The 17,918-nt window shown below is 38.3% G+C and overlaps 1 protein-coding gene across 2 annotated transcripts; it reads left to right on the top strand.

Annotated features, from left to right (window-relative positions):
- The first annotated feature begins 56 nt into the window (after nucleotides 1-56).
- Nucleotides 57-17,521, top strand: GFM2 (GTP dependent ribosome recycling factor mitochondrial 2). 2 transcript variants are annotated; one of them, XM_058043588.1, is made up of 22 exons: nucleotides 57-456; nucleotides 619-701; nucleotides 982-1,071; nucleotides 1,637-1,721; nucleotides 2,766-2,811; nucleotides 3,768-3,865; nucleotides 4,856-4,981; nucleotides 5,381-5,469; nucleotides 7,696-7,784; nucleotides 8,010-8,070; nucleotides 8,167-8,319; nucleotides 10,007-10,087; nucleotides 10,798-10,946; nucleotides 11,482-11,622; nucleotides 11,703-11,802; nucleotides 12,326-12,515; nucleotides 13,668-13,744; nucleotides 14,241-14,379; nucleotides 14,499-14,684; nucleotides 16,094-16,209; nucleotides 16,452-16,634; nucleotides 17,088-17,521. In XM_058043588.1, the coding sequence occupies exons 3-22, from the start codon at nucleotides 1,009-1,011 to the stop codon at nucleotides 17,214-17,216; spliced, it is 2,301 nt and encodes a 766-aa protein (XP_057899571.1). In that variant the 5' UTR covers nucleotides 57-456; nucleotides 619-701; nucleotides 982-1,008; the 3' UTR covers nucleotides 17,217-17,521. The 2 variants fall into 2 exon arrangements, with proteins under 2 accessions (XP_057899571.1, XP_057899570.1); XM_058043587.1 differs by having other exon boundaries at nucleotides 8,167-8,352.
- The last annotated feature ends 397 nt before the right edge of the window (nucleotides 17,522-17,918 follow it).

Raw genomic sequence — 17,918 nt, 5'->3', positions numbered from 1 at the left:
GCGCCGGGCTTGACGAGGCCAAGGAGAGGGGGAGAAACAGAGCGAGAGAGGTCCAAGATGCGCTTTTTGCTGCCTGTCTGTCAGGTTGTGGAGGGAGAGCGGAACGCGGGAGGGAGGTGAGGTAGCGGGGGAAGGCAGAAGCAGGTTGCCTTCCGGCGGCTGCGCTGCCGGGGCAGGTCCGCGCAGTCCCGGGCCGGGCCGAGGGAGAGGTCCGGGAGCAGAAGGTGACCCGGAGCCGGCGCACGAAACGCCCCGGGGGTTCGGAACGCGGCCGGAAGGCGGTGTCGCTTTGCAGAGAGCCTCCGGGGGTCGGCGTCTGGCGGGACTCGGCTGGGCTCGGCTTGCGGAGTCGTCACGGACAACGTGAAGGCAGCGCGCCCTTCCCGCTCCCCCGGTCAGCAAACTGCGCCGGCACCATCGGGAGGCGTGTGCCAATCGCAAGATGAGGGAGTGGAGGTGAGCGTGTGCGCTGAGCCCTTACTCTGCATTGTGAAACTACTCCGAAACAGAAAGTCATGGGAGCTGGACAGTGATGTCTCCTCGAATAACCGGCAGCCATTTAGGAATGCTTTTGACGCTGCTGTACTTAATATTTTCTATTGTTTCTGACCTAAATAGGTACTTTGCCCTGCCATCCTTCGTTCTTCAAGACTAGAAAAGCTATTTGCACTTTGCTCGCCAGCTCTGGAACTTATCTGAGAGTGAGTGTAAATTCTCTAATTTTCGTTATTCTGCTTTAATTTTTCCGTGAGAAATATATTTAGTGTTTGTGGGCATGCATTTATGCTGCAGTTTTAAGACTTAATAATATTATTATTACAGATCTGACACTGATTTAACTTGCAAAGCAATAACCTGAAAAATATTAACCTGATTTCCCCTGAAAAAGAATGAAGTTTTGTGATTGAGTTATGTCAGAGGAACGTGGTTAGCCTATTTCCTGTTAGAAACATTTTATACAATGTTTACTTACCTTGCCAGGGAAAAGCTTTAGAGACGGGAGGCAGAATGTTGAGAATTATGGGGAAATTTTCAGTGAATGCCTTGAAGTCATCAAGTTTGTGCAATAAGGTAAGCTTTCCCCCCGGTTTTGATAGTTCCTCTGTGAGCAGGGGAAACACTTGTGTTATTCTGAGTAAGCTTTTTTAATTGATGTGTTGGTTTTTGTTTGGGTTTTTTTGTCTTTAATGGTTGGCCTCTGGACAATCCATACTTTCATTTTGGAATGGGACTTCAGAATTGGGAACTGAATTTGTAAATTTTGTGTAAATTTTTTGACTGCTTAACTCTTGTAATTGTTAAATTATTGACAAAAGTAATTAGATGTATTTAAAAATTTTTGGCAATTGAAAAATATTTTGATGCTGCCATAAATTTTTACTGATTATCCCAAATACTATTTGGATCAACTTTGGTTTAAACCTCAGTTTAAACTTGGTTTAAACCTCAGTGGACATCAACTTCAAGCATCTGATTTTAAATAGTTAGTTTTTTGACCTTGTATAAATACCCAGCAACAATATCTGTTCCTGTAGATTTTTTTTTTTAGATTATTTTTCTACAGCTGCCAGAAATGTGGCTGCAAAGTAGCTAGTCATAACAATTAATGTTCTGTATAATTCTTTTTTCTTTCAAGTACATGTATTTCAGAAATACAAAAACGAGAGTCATGGGTGTGACACAGCGAAGCTGCAGTCTGAGAAACTACAGTTCTCCACCAGGTATAAGTTCATGTGGTTTTCTTTATAGTAAGGATTAATTTAAAAGTGAGTAAAAATAAGAAATTCTTTCTATTTCTGTACAGTTTCTGTTTTATTGTATTCTTTTGGTCATTTTTTATAGAATTTAATGCATGAAACATAAATAGAGCACTTAGCTCAAGGACTGAAGAGTTTTGTGTTGCTGCTCTTTTCTCAGTATATTCACAGTATAAAGCCATTAGAAAGCAATAATAAGCAAAGGTACATGTAATAAGAAGTCAGGTGAGTTGTGAAGTGTGCTGGGACCTCTCGTTAAGCGTTCCTGTAAGATGCTGCTTCGGTGTGTTTCTGATGAGACTGATGATCTGTAAGTGGTAAAAGAATGTTGGCTTAAATATTGTTGAATTCTGTGTGGCCTGTCAAGGATGAACTATACTACTTTTTTCCTGAAACACAACTTCAGTAGCTTGAAGAACTGAATTTGGGTTAGTTTCATAAAAAATTACCTTGACAACTTATTTCATAGTTAAACTGTGTGAGAAAGAACGTATCTTGCAAGAAAATAGCTTTTAAAACTTCCCAGTCCCATATTTTCTCAGCACAGTTTAGCTTGCCTTTTGTCCCTGAGAATTATGCTGTATAGCTTTAAGGCTTAAAGAAGAAATAACTTTTCAAATTAATTATCTAATCACCAGTTCAGATGAATGTCTGCATTACAGTTGTCTTGAACTGAGGTATGCTTCTGCAGAGTAAGACGATGATACTTTCCTCTGTTGCCTTTTTTCTGTTTCTTGCTAAATTACAGCTGTTTTCTCAACCATTTCTCTTTTTTTGAGATGGGGAGTAGTTTATTTAAAATTAGGTTCATATCTTTAAAAAATTGAGGTGGTAGAGATTACAGATTGTCATGACTTGTGGCTCTGAATCTTTTTTTTAAATAAGGTTTTTAGAAGTTTTCTTAAATATATTTCTACATTGGATTCTGTCTGAAAAGTTTTTTTTTTTTTTTTTTTTTTTTTTTGTTTGTTTGTTTGTTTGTTTGTTTGTTTGTTTGTTTTTTTCCAGGAGATGTTAAGTCTCTGCATTCTGTCATTAATCCTCATATATCCAGGTACATCAAGCTAGTTTATTGTTGGGATGTAACTTCAGTCTGAACAGTTGATGTGATAAAGCATTGTAGGTTGTTGCCATGCCTGTCTGATGTGCATGTTTAATATAAAGTTAGTACTTGCTTACCTTTACCCTTGTGGCATTCTAATAGAGAGGGCTTGCTCGTGGCACAAAGGTCCTGTGTTGTCCCTTGCTTGCACCATCCTAACCAAAACCAGGCTGTTAGGGAAGCTCCCAGTCCATGGTGTTGCTGGGAGGTGGAGAAGGGGGAAGGATGTCTTGGTAGCTAGAGGGCTGCGGGTGGGCAGGGCTGTGCGCTTTGTTTTCATGGCAGTTTGATGAGGGCAAGGCAATTAGGGGCTAAGCTGCCCAAGAAGTGCCTTAGGGATGAAGTTCCCTTGGAAGTGTACCTGAGGGTGAGGTCAAGGCAGCATTAGTGGTGAACATGGGGCTGATCACAAGCTGTGCTGTGCAAAACAAGCAAAGCAGTTTTGGAAGCTACTGGTGAAGTACTTCAGGAAGGAAGAGTAGGCTGAACGGGATCAAGGACAGCTTTATGGGAACTTGGGTGTGCTGTATTTGGGGTGTAAAGCGTATCTATGCAATAGGTTGTTTAGAGCACCAGGTGTCAGGGATTAGGATGGATAAGAGAGAGGAGGGGCTGGTTCTGTTTGTCGGGAGGGCAGATGGGTGAGCATGATCCCTAGAGGGGGTTTTCCATGAAGTGGAGCTTGGAAACCTGTTGCAACACTGTTCAGTACTATTGATTTGAAGAAAATCCACCATATCAATACTGACATTTTTCAGTGTTGGAGTGTACACTATATCAGATATGCAGCAGAGAAGCAATGCTATTAATCTGGTGTGCTGTTCTTGGGGAATATTAATTATACAAATAAGAATTATCACAGGCTTAAAAAATTACTGCACTAACCACAGTGTTTTCACTTAATGCAGAATCCGAAACATTGGCATTATGGCCCACATTGATGCAGGCAAAACTACAACAACAGAGAGAATGCTGTATTATTCTGGATATATAAGAACACTTGGAGGTTAGAAATGCTTTTTGTATTTCAGTAGGTTTAAGAAATTTATAGTGTACCATTACATGCAGTACAGTTGCTGATGGAATATCTCATGTAGGAGACAGTTGTTCCAAAGTTGTGCAGCAGTTTAATTGAATTTTAATGCATGTTCCTTTTTGCACTAAGGCAATTTTGATTTTAGATATCATAGGTTGATATTTTTCTTTTACTTTCAGCATGTTATGTTTTATTTAACATTTAATTATAGAATTTCCTTATTTTGCTGGTTGCTAATTGGCTATTCTGGTAAAGCAGTTTGTTGAGTTCTCTTTTGACCTGTGAAGAGGGCAGAGTAAGAAAAAGTATCCATTTCTTTTGAAAGCCATGACACAGAAAGACTTCTTTGCTACAGCAAGTTCAATAGAATTCTTCAAGATTGAAATGCTCACAGCAGCCTCTGTTTGGGTTTCGTTTTGACATTTTAAGTTTTATACCCTGTTCTCAACTGTATATGACTGATACTCAGGATCGTGCTAATTTAAAAATGTGAGCTGCTTCTCTTGTTATTAAAAAGTAAGCAAAGCCCAGCCTCTTACTTGGTGGTTTGTTTGTTTGTACTTTACTTTTGATTTAATTACCTTTTGATTACCAAATTTCAAAATGTCAGTCACATTCCATACAGTGAGTGCAGCCAGGTTTTTTCAAGTTGTAGTTTGTTCATGATTTTGGACTTTGTTTAGTTTTTAAGGTGCTCATGGTGCTACTGGGATTAAGAACAAGAAAGGGAGCTTGGGTAAATTACCCGGCATTCTCATGTTTTCAAAAAGGCTAATTTTCATAGCTTACACACACACACACACACACACAGACAGACACACACGTGTGTGTGTGTATATATATATATATATATACACACATGTAAAAGAGACTATTTCCAACTCTCTCTTGACATCTGTATTCAAAGACAATTTCAAATTTTGAGTTGATTACCTACCCAGTCGTGGTTTCTGTTTGCAGATGTTGATGATGGAGACACAGTGACAGATTTTATGGCACAAGAGCGAGAACGTGGTATTACCATTCAGTCTGCTGCTGTTACATTTGACTGGAAGGACTACAGAATCAATCTGATTGACACCCCAGGTACTGTTCTTTAGTTGCACTCATGTATTAAGGGAGAGAGGGTGAGGTGGAGTGTCACAGAGTGTCTTTGTCTTAAATGTGGTGCAAAATTTAATTGGTTTAATTGCATCCATAAAAACACCTATACTAAGCTCTGTTCAGCTTTGGATAATTATTACTTGCTGATTCCTAGCTTATATAAAGTGAGCTCAGATGTTTCCACATTAAATCATTCTCAGTTCTAGGTATGCATTATAATAATCTTGTTTATTTCAACGACTGATAGGTGTATTTCTCTGCAAGTAAAGAAAAAGTTGTTTTGACTTTATTTGAAAGAAAAAGAAAATGTTTAAATGTGTAATGACCTATTGATGGTGCCTGTTTGAATTATGATGGTATAAAAGGAAGATTGTTTTTTAGGCCATGTGGACTTTACAGTGGAAGTTGAGCGTTGTTTGAGAGTCCTAGATGGAGCAGTAGCAGTATTTGATGCTTCAGCTGGTGTTGAGGTAAAATCAACTGTTATAATTTGTGTGTGTGTGTGTGTGTAGTCTGTCATGGTAAAGGGGAGAGATTTTCTCAAACTCTTTGTGTTTGATTAGTCTTTCAGTTCCCCAGGAAAGGTTAAATCCTTGTGCCCAATTCAGTCTCTCAGTGTTCTGTTATGGAGACCCAGGGACCCTTCACTGAACAATCCACTGGATCAGAGCAGGGTTCAACTACCTTGTTCAGGGTCGTATGCAGACAGAAAGACATGCTCCTAAGGGGTCATCAATTGGTCTGTTGGTGCCTCAGGAAAGATCCAGGGAGACATGCCAACAGGTTAAGAGAGACCCTGGGCCTTCACAGTGCAGTATGTTACCTGCTACCAGCAACTGTTAGCACCCTTAAAGGACTAACACTTAACAGTTTATACAGTTTATGGAATAGCACTCCTCATTAATGTAATTGAAACGTGTTACAGGTTAAGGTTTGAAGACTTCTGGTGATAGCATTTGGCTGCAAAAGTGTCTTGAAAGCAATATGCTAACCAGCTCTAATCCCTAACCAAAACTAGCTTGAGTTAGTCATTCAGCATGGATAGAGTGCAGTTTTTACCCAATAGATGTCGCTATTGGAATGAAGACAAGCTCAGCCTGTTGTCTGATCCCAGAAGTTCCCAGGAGCCAACTTCTCCCCATTTTTAATTTACTTTAGTACTATTTTTGTGTCTAGGTGGAGCTTCAGTGACTGTAGTCATGCATCATGTTCAGTGGGAGTGGTCGTACCTTCTAGCTGGGTAATATTAGTGTTACATCTAAGATCACCTTTTTCTCCCTTGGTTGGCAGCTCCTATGTGGCTTGCCAGCTACAAGGTACCACTGAGTTCCCTCTCTTGCAAGGATTTAAACAGAACCTGGACACAGTGTCTTCACTCTGCTCAGCATGTATTGTGTGGGAAGTCAGGCATGCTGACCACATCCTATCTGGGGAATAGCAGCTGCATCTCACTGTGTAGTTTCCACAGTTACAAATTCTCTTAGAGGGTGAATGTGCCTGCCCAGTTTTCTCTGATTTTATCTCCAGTGACTCGTAGTTAAACTCTCCTGCAGTGTTTAATGACTTTAATCAGGTGGAAATAATGTACAGACATTTTTCTCTGTATTCTCTCAATGCTTTTATAAAAATTCAGCTTCAGGAAGCTGAGATTCAATTTTAAATCATGTAGTGCACACGAATTTCCATGGTAATGAACAGCAGGTGTGATTATCATTATAAGTTTGGAATGGTTTTGTTATTTTGTTGCTGTCTTTTACAACTGTTGATTGAGGTGAATGCTTCTGACTAGCTCCACAAATGGAATGAAATTAATTTAGGCCAATTTCTCATTTTCACATTTCATGTAGAAAATAGATAATTTTCAGGCACATTTTCTGCTTCCCCAGTGTCCTTTTTAACAGAGCTCAGAAAAGGTGGAGGCAAGCTAGAATTGGACTTTCTACAGCTTGAGATGTTTCAGTAGTTCAATCCTGTAGAAAAGTTACATGTGAAGTCCCTCTTGCATGGGACATAGGTTTTTCCTGGATGAGGGAACTCCTAATCACTGTAAGTCACATTATTTAACTTCTTACTGGAAAACATGTAGGTGCCACTAAATATGAACCTGAACTGAGTAATAGCCTCCACCCTCAAAAACAAAGCAATTAGATCTTCTTGTATTTTTCTAAAACACTGTAGCAAGTTCTTACATTATTCCTTGTAGTGGTAAGGGACTATTAATGAATCAGAACTGATTTTTCTATATACCTGCTTTAATTTTCAAATAAAAATACATATGATGAATGGCTCAGCCGTGCACAAATTACTGTTAAAACCACAGTAGTTTTTAGTGTTGTATGTGTTGCCACAGAAATGCTTGCCTCTGTGTGTGCCTAAGTAATTTGGCAATAAAGCATAAAGTCACTACATTACAGAGTTTTCCCCATATATGCCCCCCATAATGCTTAGTTTCTCTTCACATTCCCTTGCCACTATGCCTGCATGCCCTTAGTGCAGAAAAGAAAAGAAAATGACAACAGCTGAGAGACAAGCTAAGACAAAGCTGCCTTTGGAGTTCATCTGTGATGCTAGAAGTGGGATTCTCACAATGCACAACACAGTTCCCTTCTCGACTCTCAGCTCAGACCTTCAGTGGTGTTGGGGAGCATGTAGTGCAGCTGTTGACCCTAATGTTTCCATTTTGTGTTTTGCTTTAGGCACAAACTCTGACAGTCTGGAGACAAGCGGACAAACACCAGATACCACGAATTTGCTTTTTAAACAAGATGGACAAAAACAGGGCAAGGTATTCAGGCAGTTATTTTAATCATTGTTAAGAAGCTTATAAGGGAATGTCTAGCATTTTCCATAAGCATAGAGCAACCCAAATATGTTAATACTATATACTTCTTTGGTTATGGAAATGCATATTTTTGTATAATTCTAGGAGTAATTTTTGAGTAAGTAGGGAATGGTGAGCCTATCATACTAATATCATGAAGTTTTGTTTAACTTAGTATCTTTTCTATAGTTTTACATACGCTGTTGAGAGCATCAAACAAAAGTTGAAGACAAAACCTTTACTGTTACAGGTAAGCTTAGGAATTAAATGCTCGTTTTGTTTCTTTTGAATGGAACTACTTTCTTAATTTTTTTCCATCAGTCTGAAGTCTCAGTTTGATTTGCAGTTGCCTATTGGGGAAGCCAAGACCTTCAGAGGACTGGTTGATGTTGTGACTAAGGAGCGAATAATTTGGAAACCTACTTCTGATGTGGATGATGGAAAAAATTTTGAGCGAAAACTGCTGCTGGAGACTGATGATCCAAACCTGTTCCAAGAGGTCCAGGATGCAAGAAATACCTTAATAGAACAAGTAAAGTTCTAAAGTAAATACATAATATATTTAAACCCATTACTCAGAGCAGTAGGAAAAGTAGGCTGAAAGAGACCTCTGGAGGTGTCTGGTTAAGTGATCTGCTTAAAGCATTAGGTTGACTTGTTCAGGCTTGTTCAGTTGAGTTTTCAAGTCAAGGGATGATGATTCTCTGTAGGTAGCCTTTCCCAGTGCTTGACCATAATTTCTTTATGTCCAGTGGGATTTTACTGTGGTTCAAGCTGGAACTGCCAGGCTGGTGCTTTCCTTGTGTACCTCTGAGGAGAATCTGATTCTGTTTTCCCTGAAGCAGGGCCACTACCACTAGTTTAAATAGTAAGATACAGTATTTTCATCCCGATTTAGCTTCTCCAAGCCAGACAAACCTATCTCTCTGGGCCTCCAGCCCCATTAGTGGTTTTCCAATGGAATTCCTACAATTTGTCTGTCTCTTTTGTGCTGGGGAAGCTAAAAGCAGATGGTGTTTGTACTGTCTTAGATGCCAAAATATATTTGGTACATTTACATGAAACATGAAAAATGTGACTTGAAACCTGCAGGGTATCCGTACTCTTTTGAAATGACAGCTAAAAGCTGGATGGGATGTTGCAGCCTGGTCAAAATGACACTAAATGCTGTATTAGAAGCAGCTCAATAGATCCTTAAATAAATCGATCCTTTTGTTGGAAGGGCTGCCATCCACACAACTTTGAATATTGTGCAAGTGCATAAACAGATTATGGTAGCTCTGTTTCCTTTGAAATTGGAGATATCTATTTTATATTGCTCTGGCTTCATAGAACATATACACAATCTGGTTTTCAAACTTAGTATGTTTTGAAATGGCAGTGTTAATACCCAGACTTTTTTCTTGAGAAATGTGTTGTCAGGTACAAAGGTTTGTAAGACTAGTATTGGTTTTTTCCCCTTTGTTTTCTGGGCCCTTCCTGAAGGAGGAAGGGCTGTACCAGTAGTGTGATAATTGAGATAACCTTGTATTTGCAAAACATTTTTTGAAATGCTTTCTATGCTGTTTATATTCCTTATCAAAACGCTGTAAATTGTAGCATTTTGAATACTGGCCATTTTGCACACATTACTTTCACTTAATTAAACGAACTATTTCCTTTATCTTTCATGTTTTAACTGTTAACTTGATAAGACTTCTAATTGCTTATCAAGGGTTTATTTCAGAATTTGGCCAATCGGTGTGTAGCCAATAGAGAGGGCAAAGTGCTTTCCTGTGCTTGGGTGTCCTGAACCTGTGACAGTGCAGTATGTTAGATGTTTAAGGAGTTAAGTTACATGTCAAGCTAACTGGTACAATTTGAAAACAGATACATGCTCTTGGACCTACACACCCTTGACATGAAGAAGGCCAAAATGCCATGATGCTTGTCTGTTTCTTCTAGCTCAGTGTTTGTTGGCTTGTAAAGGTTGCTTGCTGCTTACTTCAGGCTTCCCCGGGTTTTTTCCCTCCATCCTTTCTTGAAGCCTTCATTTCCATAATTTTATATTATCTGAATTTATAATTGCTGATGTCTTTAAAGGCTTTGTTTCTGCTCTGTTTGGCTATATATTTTAAGTAAGTTAGATATGTAACTTTTCTGTGAAACTGCTGTATGCCAAATAATAAAGAACTATTCTGTTGAAGGTTGCAGACCTGGATGATGAATTTGCTGAACTGGTTCTAGGAGAAAATAGTGAAAATTTTGACTTAATTCCAGCTGACAAGGTATTTTTTTATATTGCAAGTGGTTACTAGTTCTTATTGGAAGGGTTTGGGTTATTCTTCCATTGACACATGCAGATTATGATTTTGCAGATTTTTCAATAAAATGAGATCACACCATTTAAGCAGTAAATTAACAGTAGTGTGGATGTAGAACAATATATTCAGAGTTAGTAGGAATTTTATAAAGATATGCTATGATTCTTAGGCATGCTAGGTTTTATTTTAAAAGTTGGGTACATTTATTTAGGAAGGTGGGGTTTTCTTTTTTTTGAAAGTTAGACTGCTACAAAAGAATTTAGGGAAAGGTGAATGGAACTTGCAGGTAGACTCAGTGCAGCTTGTGACTGAGCTGCTGATTCTCACTAACAAAAATAGCATCTCAGCTACTTTGGAATGGTTGGATCTTTAGACACTGCATGTTGAAAGCAGTGAGTTACAACATACTGAATTCAAAGGATTGTTAGAACAAGAACAGCAGCAGATTTGTGTGAAATGTTTAGAAATCTTAAAACCAGTGTCTTCTGTTTTAGCATCTACATGTTTGGGTTTATGGTTTGGAGCTTGCTAAAAGCAGTGAAAGGGTTTTGGATGAGTGATGCATTTACAAACATACTTTTTAGCTTTTTGGAGATTGGTTAGCAGTATCTAATAGCTGGAGTGCGACTAAATTGTAGATCGTGTATTAACAGAAGATAATTGTTTTTTTGCAGCTGCAGTCTGCTATCCGCAGAATCACGCTAGCTCAGAAGGCTGTCCCTGTGCTCTGTGGCAGTGCGCTGAAGAACAAAGGGGTGCAGCCTTTACTGGATGCTATTACTCTGTACCTGCCTGCACCTAATGAGCGTTCATACGAGTTTCTGTAAGTACAGGTAGAAAAGGAGATTCAGAAAAAAAGAAGGAAAGATAAGTAGGAAAACACAAAAGCAGAAAATGAAATATATTAACAAAGCATTCATATTTTAAAAAAATATTTACTGTCTTTAGGTATTAAGTAATAGTAGAGATGTGTGGACAGAAAAATACACTTGAGTACTGAACCTGCTTTGTTCAGTTCTGCTGGAATTGGATGCATTTATCTCCAAATGTCAAACTTGCACTTTGGAGTTCTTTCGTCTTTTTTAATCTGAGGACATTGTCATTTCACAAAAACATGATCTAGGAATCCTGTTTAGTATTGTCTGAATCACATAACATCTTACATAACATGTCCTATTGGAGGTGGAACTACTTAGATTATTATTTTTTGGTACAAATTACAGTTTTTGAAAATCTGCCTCCACTAACATTGCAGTAAGAAGCATATCACCTCTTAAATGAGTGAAAGTTTAGATAAACATGCATGTGAGCAGATTAATCCTACAAGTATGCTTTTTGTTGTGCTTTTTAATTTGCAGACAGTGGTACAAGGATGATCTGTGTGCCCTGGCATTCAAAGTTCTTCATGATAAATGTCGTGGACCACTAGTTTTTGTTCGTGTTTACTCAGGTTCATTGAAACCTCAGTCAGCTGTATATAATATTAACAGAAGTTGCACGTGAGTAAGATAGAGGTGTGGTTCTATGTAGTATTGGAATGCCTGTTAAAGTCCTGAGTAACAGAGAATTTAATTTTCAGAGAGAGAATGAGCCGGCTGCTCCTGCCTTTTGCTGATCAGCAGATTGAAATACCATCACTAATGCCTGGCAACATTGCTGTGACTGTTGGGTTAAAACAGGTAATGAAGAATACGGATACTGTAAAGGAGCTTGTTTCACTAGTGTGCTTTCTACTTCTATGATATCATATCTCTGATGTTCTTGATTATGGTGACGTATGTAAACTTGCTTTAATTGAAGTACATTTAGATGTACTTCCTCCTAAATTTAAATACCACAGTCTACAAATACCAGTAATGGACCTGGAAACTGCAGTGCTGATTGGAAAGGACTGAAAGCTGAAGGTGTATTTTGTTAGGGTTGGGCTCGTATTAATACTGTAACTCTTAAAATACAGTGTAATATCACAAGAGACCTCCTGTGGGGAAGGGGAACCATGGTCTGAATCAGTTACCCAAAAGGAACAGTTTCAAGTTCAAAGAAATGTGTTTTGTGCTTGCTTCTATTAGTTTAATAATTTCTTCCTATCTGAATAGGCTGCATGAATCTCATTTACACAGATTTTCTAAAATGTGACCAGCTTTAGCATTTTGAGTTTGGTGTTGTTTTTTTTTTCACATCACTTCCTTTGTTGATCTCTAGAGTGCCACTGGAGATACCATAGTGTCATCAAAGGCTTCAGCTGTTGCTGCAGCACGCCGAGCTGGAAGGGATGCTGGGGAAAAGAAGAAGTCTGGTAGTGGTGTAGACAGTCTTCTGCTGGCAGGTGTTGAGGTCCCTGAGCCTGTCTTCTTCTGTACCATTGAACCGCCTTCAGTGGCCAGACAACAAGGTACAATGCAGCCACCTAACTGGATGACTTAACAGACTTAACAAGCCAGTGATCTAGTATGGTTCTTTCTGATGTTTTTGTACTGAGGGTATACTTCAGATCATGATTGTCCATATCCTGTGTTATAACTGAATCAAGCAGTAGTGGTACTACTACTTTTCTAGTTTTTGTGTCTAGAAGAGTAGTAGTTCTTCATTTAGAAATAGAAGGGATACTTATTCTGACTTTTGCTGCAGTTACAGTGGTGGGCTGTACATAGTGTCCCAAGTACAAATAGCCTTGAAATGTTTTTTTTTTTTTCAGCTGGCACTCTCAGTTTTACTCTATAAATTCTTTATATACCAAGAATTCTCTGTTTCTAGTTAGGGTTCATCTTTGCATCCTTACAGTCCTGTAATCATACTGTCTTTCTCAACAGTAGATGGCTTGGTGATATGACTCTTTTTGGAAATGCCCTTTAAATTCTGTATCTTTGTTCTAACAAAGCTGAGCTTGTTTGGGGGTGAAGAGGAGGAGGGGAAGTACCAGTGTACTGTGACAGAATGGAGTGAGGTAGAAAACAGATTTGGAGCAACATGTCTGCAGGCTGAGCCACTGGGTTATAAGGTGTTACTGATTTTGTGGTGTTTGGATGTTTTAGTTTGCTTTTGTTTGTTTACTTTTGTGGCTTTTCCCCCCAAAGACTGTAAGGTATGATGGATGCAGTCTTGGCTCTTGATTCATCATTCTGCTGCTTTCCTCAGCAGTTAAGATAATGGGGAATCAGAAAAAAACCCCAAAACCATGTATAAAAATGATTTACATTTTCATTTGGACTATTTCATGTTATCTTGAAGTTCTTAGGTATATCATGTAACAGTTGACATTTATCAGTTATTTACTGGCTTCATTAATAATTTGTAGGTTCCAGTCTGTCTTCATAGAAACACAAAATACCACTCTGAAAATAGCATGTATAATAATTAAATTCAAGCACTTTGTAGCACAGTTAATTTGTGGGATAAAATCAGAAGTTGCTGGCTACTTGTAAATTGACCTGAATTTTTTGTCAAAATCTATGCTCCTCTAGGATTCTTTTGTTTGTTTTGAGGAAAGTGATGTTTAGACACTTACTCTAATCTTTCAAATAAAATGTTTGATATTTCTGTACAGACTTGGATAATGCATTGAGCTGCCTTCAGCGTGAAGATCCAAGTTTAAAAGTGAAGCCAGATCCTGACACAGGACAAGTAAGATGAATCTTCTATTGCTCATCTTATAACATTATTTTAGAACATTAAGACCACGCTTTAGTTAGTTCATTTGCATATTGAGGTGTTCTTGATTAAAAAGGACTCTCTGAATGTTCCTATGATATGTGTATGAAACTAAAATAGTCTTTGGCACTTGTGCTTTACACAACAGAGGAAGTCAGCCCATGTTCTGCATGTTTTTGACAATTCTGTATTTAAAAAGGTTTGAATTACATAGTCTTTAAGATTAGGTAAGATTATCTTTTTTATGATGAGCACAGTACTGGTAACAACACTCTCACTTAAATGGTGTTTATGTTATATGACTTAGAGCAATGTCTAGGGTCCTTAGAATTTGAAGTATTATGGCCATTTGAATTAGAAGCATTTTTAAGAGACAGTTTGAAGCATACAGGTCATTGCTTAAAGAATTTGTATTAAAACCTGAGTTTTGCATGTTTTTCCACTTCTCTCTTAATTATCGTCTCACCAGACTATCCTCTGTGGCATGGGAGAGCTGCACATAGAAATTATTCATGACCGAATCAAACGTGAATATGGAATTGAGACTTACTTGGGACCTCTTCAAATAGCATACCGAGAAACCATCTTAAATGCTGCCCAAGCTACAGGTAAAATGAGTGAATGCAAGGCACATCTTGTTTCTGGTTGTGTAGCTTGATTTACTTTAAATGATATATGAGTAGCTTTCAGATGAACTTTATGTATTATTTTTTTCCTCCCCCTGCAGATATATTGGACAAAACTGTAGGTGATAAACGACACTGTGTAACTGCAGAGATAGAGGTGAGGCCCACGTCAGGAGAAGGGGCAGCAACAAAACCCATCATCAGCTATGCTGAGAATGTCAGTGAAGTACTGCCAAAAGAACTCCAAGGAGCTATAGAAAACGGAATCACAAATTCATGCATTCAAGGTAAAGGAAATGTTATGATGGCTATACTGGTCTAATATTTTTGTAAGAATCCATTTTCTGGAAGGAAAAACTGCTTGGTAGCTTGAAAAAAAGATAGTGCATATATGTACAACTAATGTATAGGTAAGGTACAAAGGAAAATTACAAAAGCTACAAAATTTGCCAAACATCTTTTTCTCTTTGCCTGGAATGGAAATCAGCATGCCTTTGGTTTGCTTTTAAGGTTGTTGTCTTCTCAGTCACTTAACAGTGAGCTTGGAGTTCTTTTGGTTTATTTTTTAATGTGGTATAAGAGATAAGACATTTACTTCATGACATCATGTAAACCATAGTGATATAACTGAAATGGTTTCATAGGCCAGCATGTATTACACTTCTATTACGGTTACAATACTAACGCATTTTTTAAAATTTCAAATATGCTAAATCCATGAGTTTTCAGTAAAAACTTCACGTAATTGGAAAGTCTGTGTTTTCTAAAGGATTAAAGTGCCCTTGAATAAATTAAAAGTGTCTCTGACTTTTAATTAAAAATAGGAAGTCTTATGTAACTTGTGGACAAAAAACTGCCTTACAGTATTATCAGTAGGTTGTGGATTAACAAAGGAGATTTTAAGTACCAGCATGAAGTGATTTTTCATATTTGTTCTGTGGAATTCGAAAGCATCTCCCATCTTTGGCTGTAGAATGTCTTAACCATGTGCTTTCTTTATGCTTCTTGAAGAAACTTCAGAACTCTGCTGTCTCCAGCCTGAAATTGATGCCATTAAGTGCTTTAAAAAATACCTGGCCATGTTCTCTGTTAAAAAAAAGTAATGTTTCTTTTCTCAGATGTGGTTCAGGCCTCATATGTAGTCTAAGACAGTTTGGTCTAGTTGAGAGTCCTGGGTTGGAGGTAATCTGCCTTAGGACACTAGTTTATGAAACTGAATTACCCCTGGAGTTTTGGTTGTGTGTTAGTATCAGGCATTGGGGAAAATACAGAAAATACTCTGTCTTCTGGTTAAAGAAAAGTTTTTCTTGCTTTCTCAAATGATGTCTTGTTAAAGAGACTTGTTTTAGAAAACAAACTGCATTTAAAAATAACTTTTTGGTACTGGTTGTCTGGATGAGTATATATCAGGAGGTTCTGAAAATTATCTGTGCTTTTGGTAAAGAGAGTTAAGAAAAGTATGAGGCTGCATTGCTTTGTCTCTTTTGGTAAAGTTAGTAATGACAAAACCTCTAAATGAGGAACATGACCAGTAGCCACACCCCTGGGGAGAGGACAGGAAAGGAAAGAGCAAAGAGGAAAGTGAGAAACTTCCAGTTAATTCTGAAAAATTTTTGCACACGTCTTAATATTCTGAAAACAAATGGGCTTGGTGGGTTTTTTTTCCCATTTATCTCTTCTTCATGGCCCTACCCAGGACCTCTGCTTGGATTCCCAGTTCAAGATATAGATGTGACAGTGCAATCACTGACAGTGCACCCAGACACCTCGCACACAATGGTATCGGCCTGTGTCTCCCGTTGCTTGCAAAAGGTACAGTGAAACTGTAAGCTTCTCTGAACACAGTAGCATGATCTACTGCTGGGAGAATACATGTGTATCAATGTCTGGTCACTGTTCCTCTTTGCATGCTCTCCTAATGCCCTTGCTGGGGAATTTACAGCTTTTGCAAGTAGAGAGTTTGAGTCAGCTTCAGTGATACAAGTACTTATGTCAATTTTATTTTAAAAAGCCCATAGGAGTACATCAGCATAACTTCCTTCCTTTCCATGTAGGCTTTGAAAAAAGCTGGTATACAAATACTGGAGCCCCTGATGAACCTAGAAATCACAGTAAGTGAAGATCATCTCAGTGCAGCACTTGCTGATCTTGCACAGCGGAGAGGTAATATTCAGGAAATCCAGTCTCGTCAAGACAACAGAGTTGTGGTCGCTGCTGTTCCACTAGCAGAAATGATGGTATGTGGTTACCTTAGCAATGATAAAACTGATCTTTTTTATAAGCTTTAAGATATTTGGCTTCAGTTTACTTTTCCTTAGTTATGGATAAGTAAATTTAGAATGGATTTTTTAAATTGTATTTTAATTATTGAAGGTCAGAAGGAAGTGTCCTCAAATTGAGTAGCTTTTTTTAATGCCAAATTCAGATTGCTAAACCAGCTTTAAGCTAGAGAACTAATAAATACTACAAAAACAGTATTATGGAGAACAGTTTTTAAAAAATATTATTATTGACTCATGCACATGTTGCAATTCTAATACAGTAATATTAGAAAGTTAACTTACTAGTACACTGCAGTATTTTATTATCTGACACTTTTTTTTCTCTCTCTGTGGTCTAAGCAGCTTCCTGTGCTAACTTATCTTCCCCTTATCCTAACCTAAGTGATGTGTATTCTCCATTTTGTCCAGGGCTACTCAACAGTTTTGCGTTCTCTAACATCGGGCTCAGCAACCTTCACATTGGAGCTTGCCAGTTATCAAGCCCTGAGCAGTCAAGAGCAAAGTGCACTTCTTCAGAGGAGGATGGGGTTGGTGTGATCTTTACTCTCTAGGACAGTGTTTTCTGTCCTCCTGTTAAACATTTTTGTATGTACGCCTGTGTGTTCGTCTGGGACCTACTGGTGATGGCAAATAATGAGTTAGCAGCTGTATGAACTGTCTGAGACTGCTTTTAACTGTCCAGGGAGGGAGGTTCAAGAGACTGCTCTGCTGGCAGAACCTCATGACTGCAAAGCAGTGATGTAACCAAATTTGCTGCTCTGCAAATTCTTATCTTGTGGACATTTGTAATGAGAAGTGATGAATATCGTCTTCACAGAAATGAGCACTAAGTCCACCTTAATGGGCCAGTTTATCACTGAAATAACTTTACAGTTTTGGCACTCTGTATTTTGATTTGTTTTCAGCTGTACAAAGGATATGGTTAATAAGCACTTCACATTGTACAACTTACAGGTATTACTTCTACTGGTAGAAACCACTTATGAACCAGAGTTCAGGACTGGGTGTAATTTTTACCCAAGTTTATCAATAAGAAATGGATACTTCTGCAAATCAAGTAAGATCTGTGAAAAAAAAAATATATAAGAAAGGCAGTTTTTCCAGGACTAATTCCCACTTACCATCCTGCAGTATGTTAAGAACAGATTTGTTTGTTTGTTTACCTTTTTGAATTAGTAAATTAAGCTGTAATGGTTCTGATTTGCTATGGGTTGCAATTGTCTGGTTACCTAGAAAAGG

Source organism: Melospiza georgiana, chromosome Z (assembly GCF_028018845.1).
Source record: "Melospiza georgiana isolate bMelGeo1 chromosome Z, bMelGeo1.pri, whole genome shotgun sequence".
NCBI classification, from domain to species: domain Eukaryota; kingdom Metazoa; phylum Chordata; class Aves; order Passeriformes; family Passerellidae; genus Melospiza; species Melospiza georgiana.
This window is presented reverse-complemented; position numbering and strand designations above follow the sequence as displayed.

What these genes read in the sequence shown, in the direction of transcription:
- GFM2 (XM_058043587.1), top strand. Translation starts at nt 1,009, where the DNA reads ATGTTGAGAATTATGGGGAAATTTTCAGTGAATGCCTTGAAGTCATCA. An exon ending in CAGATCCTGACACAGGACAA is followed by an intron (nt 13,745 to 14,240) that starts GTAAGATGAATC and finishes TCGTCTCACCAG; the next exon opens with ACTATCCTCTGTGGCATGGG. An exon ending in TCTCCCGTTGCTTGCAAAAG is followed by an intron (nt 16,210 to 16,451) that starts GTACAGTGAAAC and finishes CTTTCCATGTAG; the next exon opens with GCTTTGAAAAAAGCTGGTAT.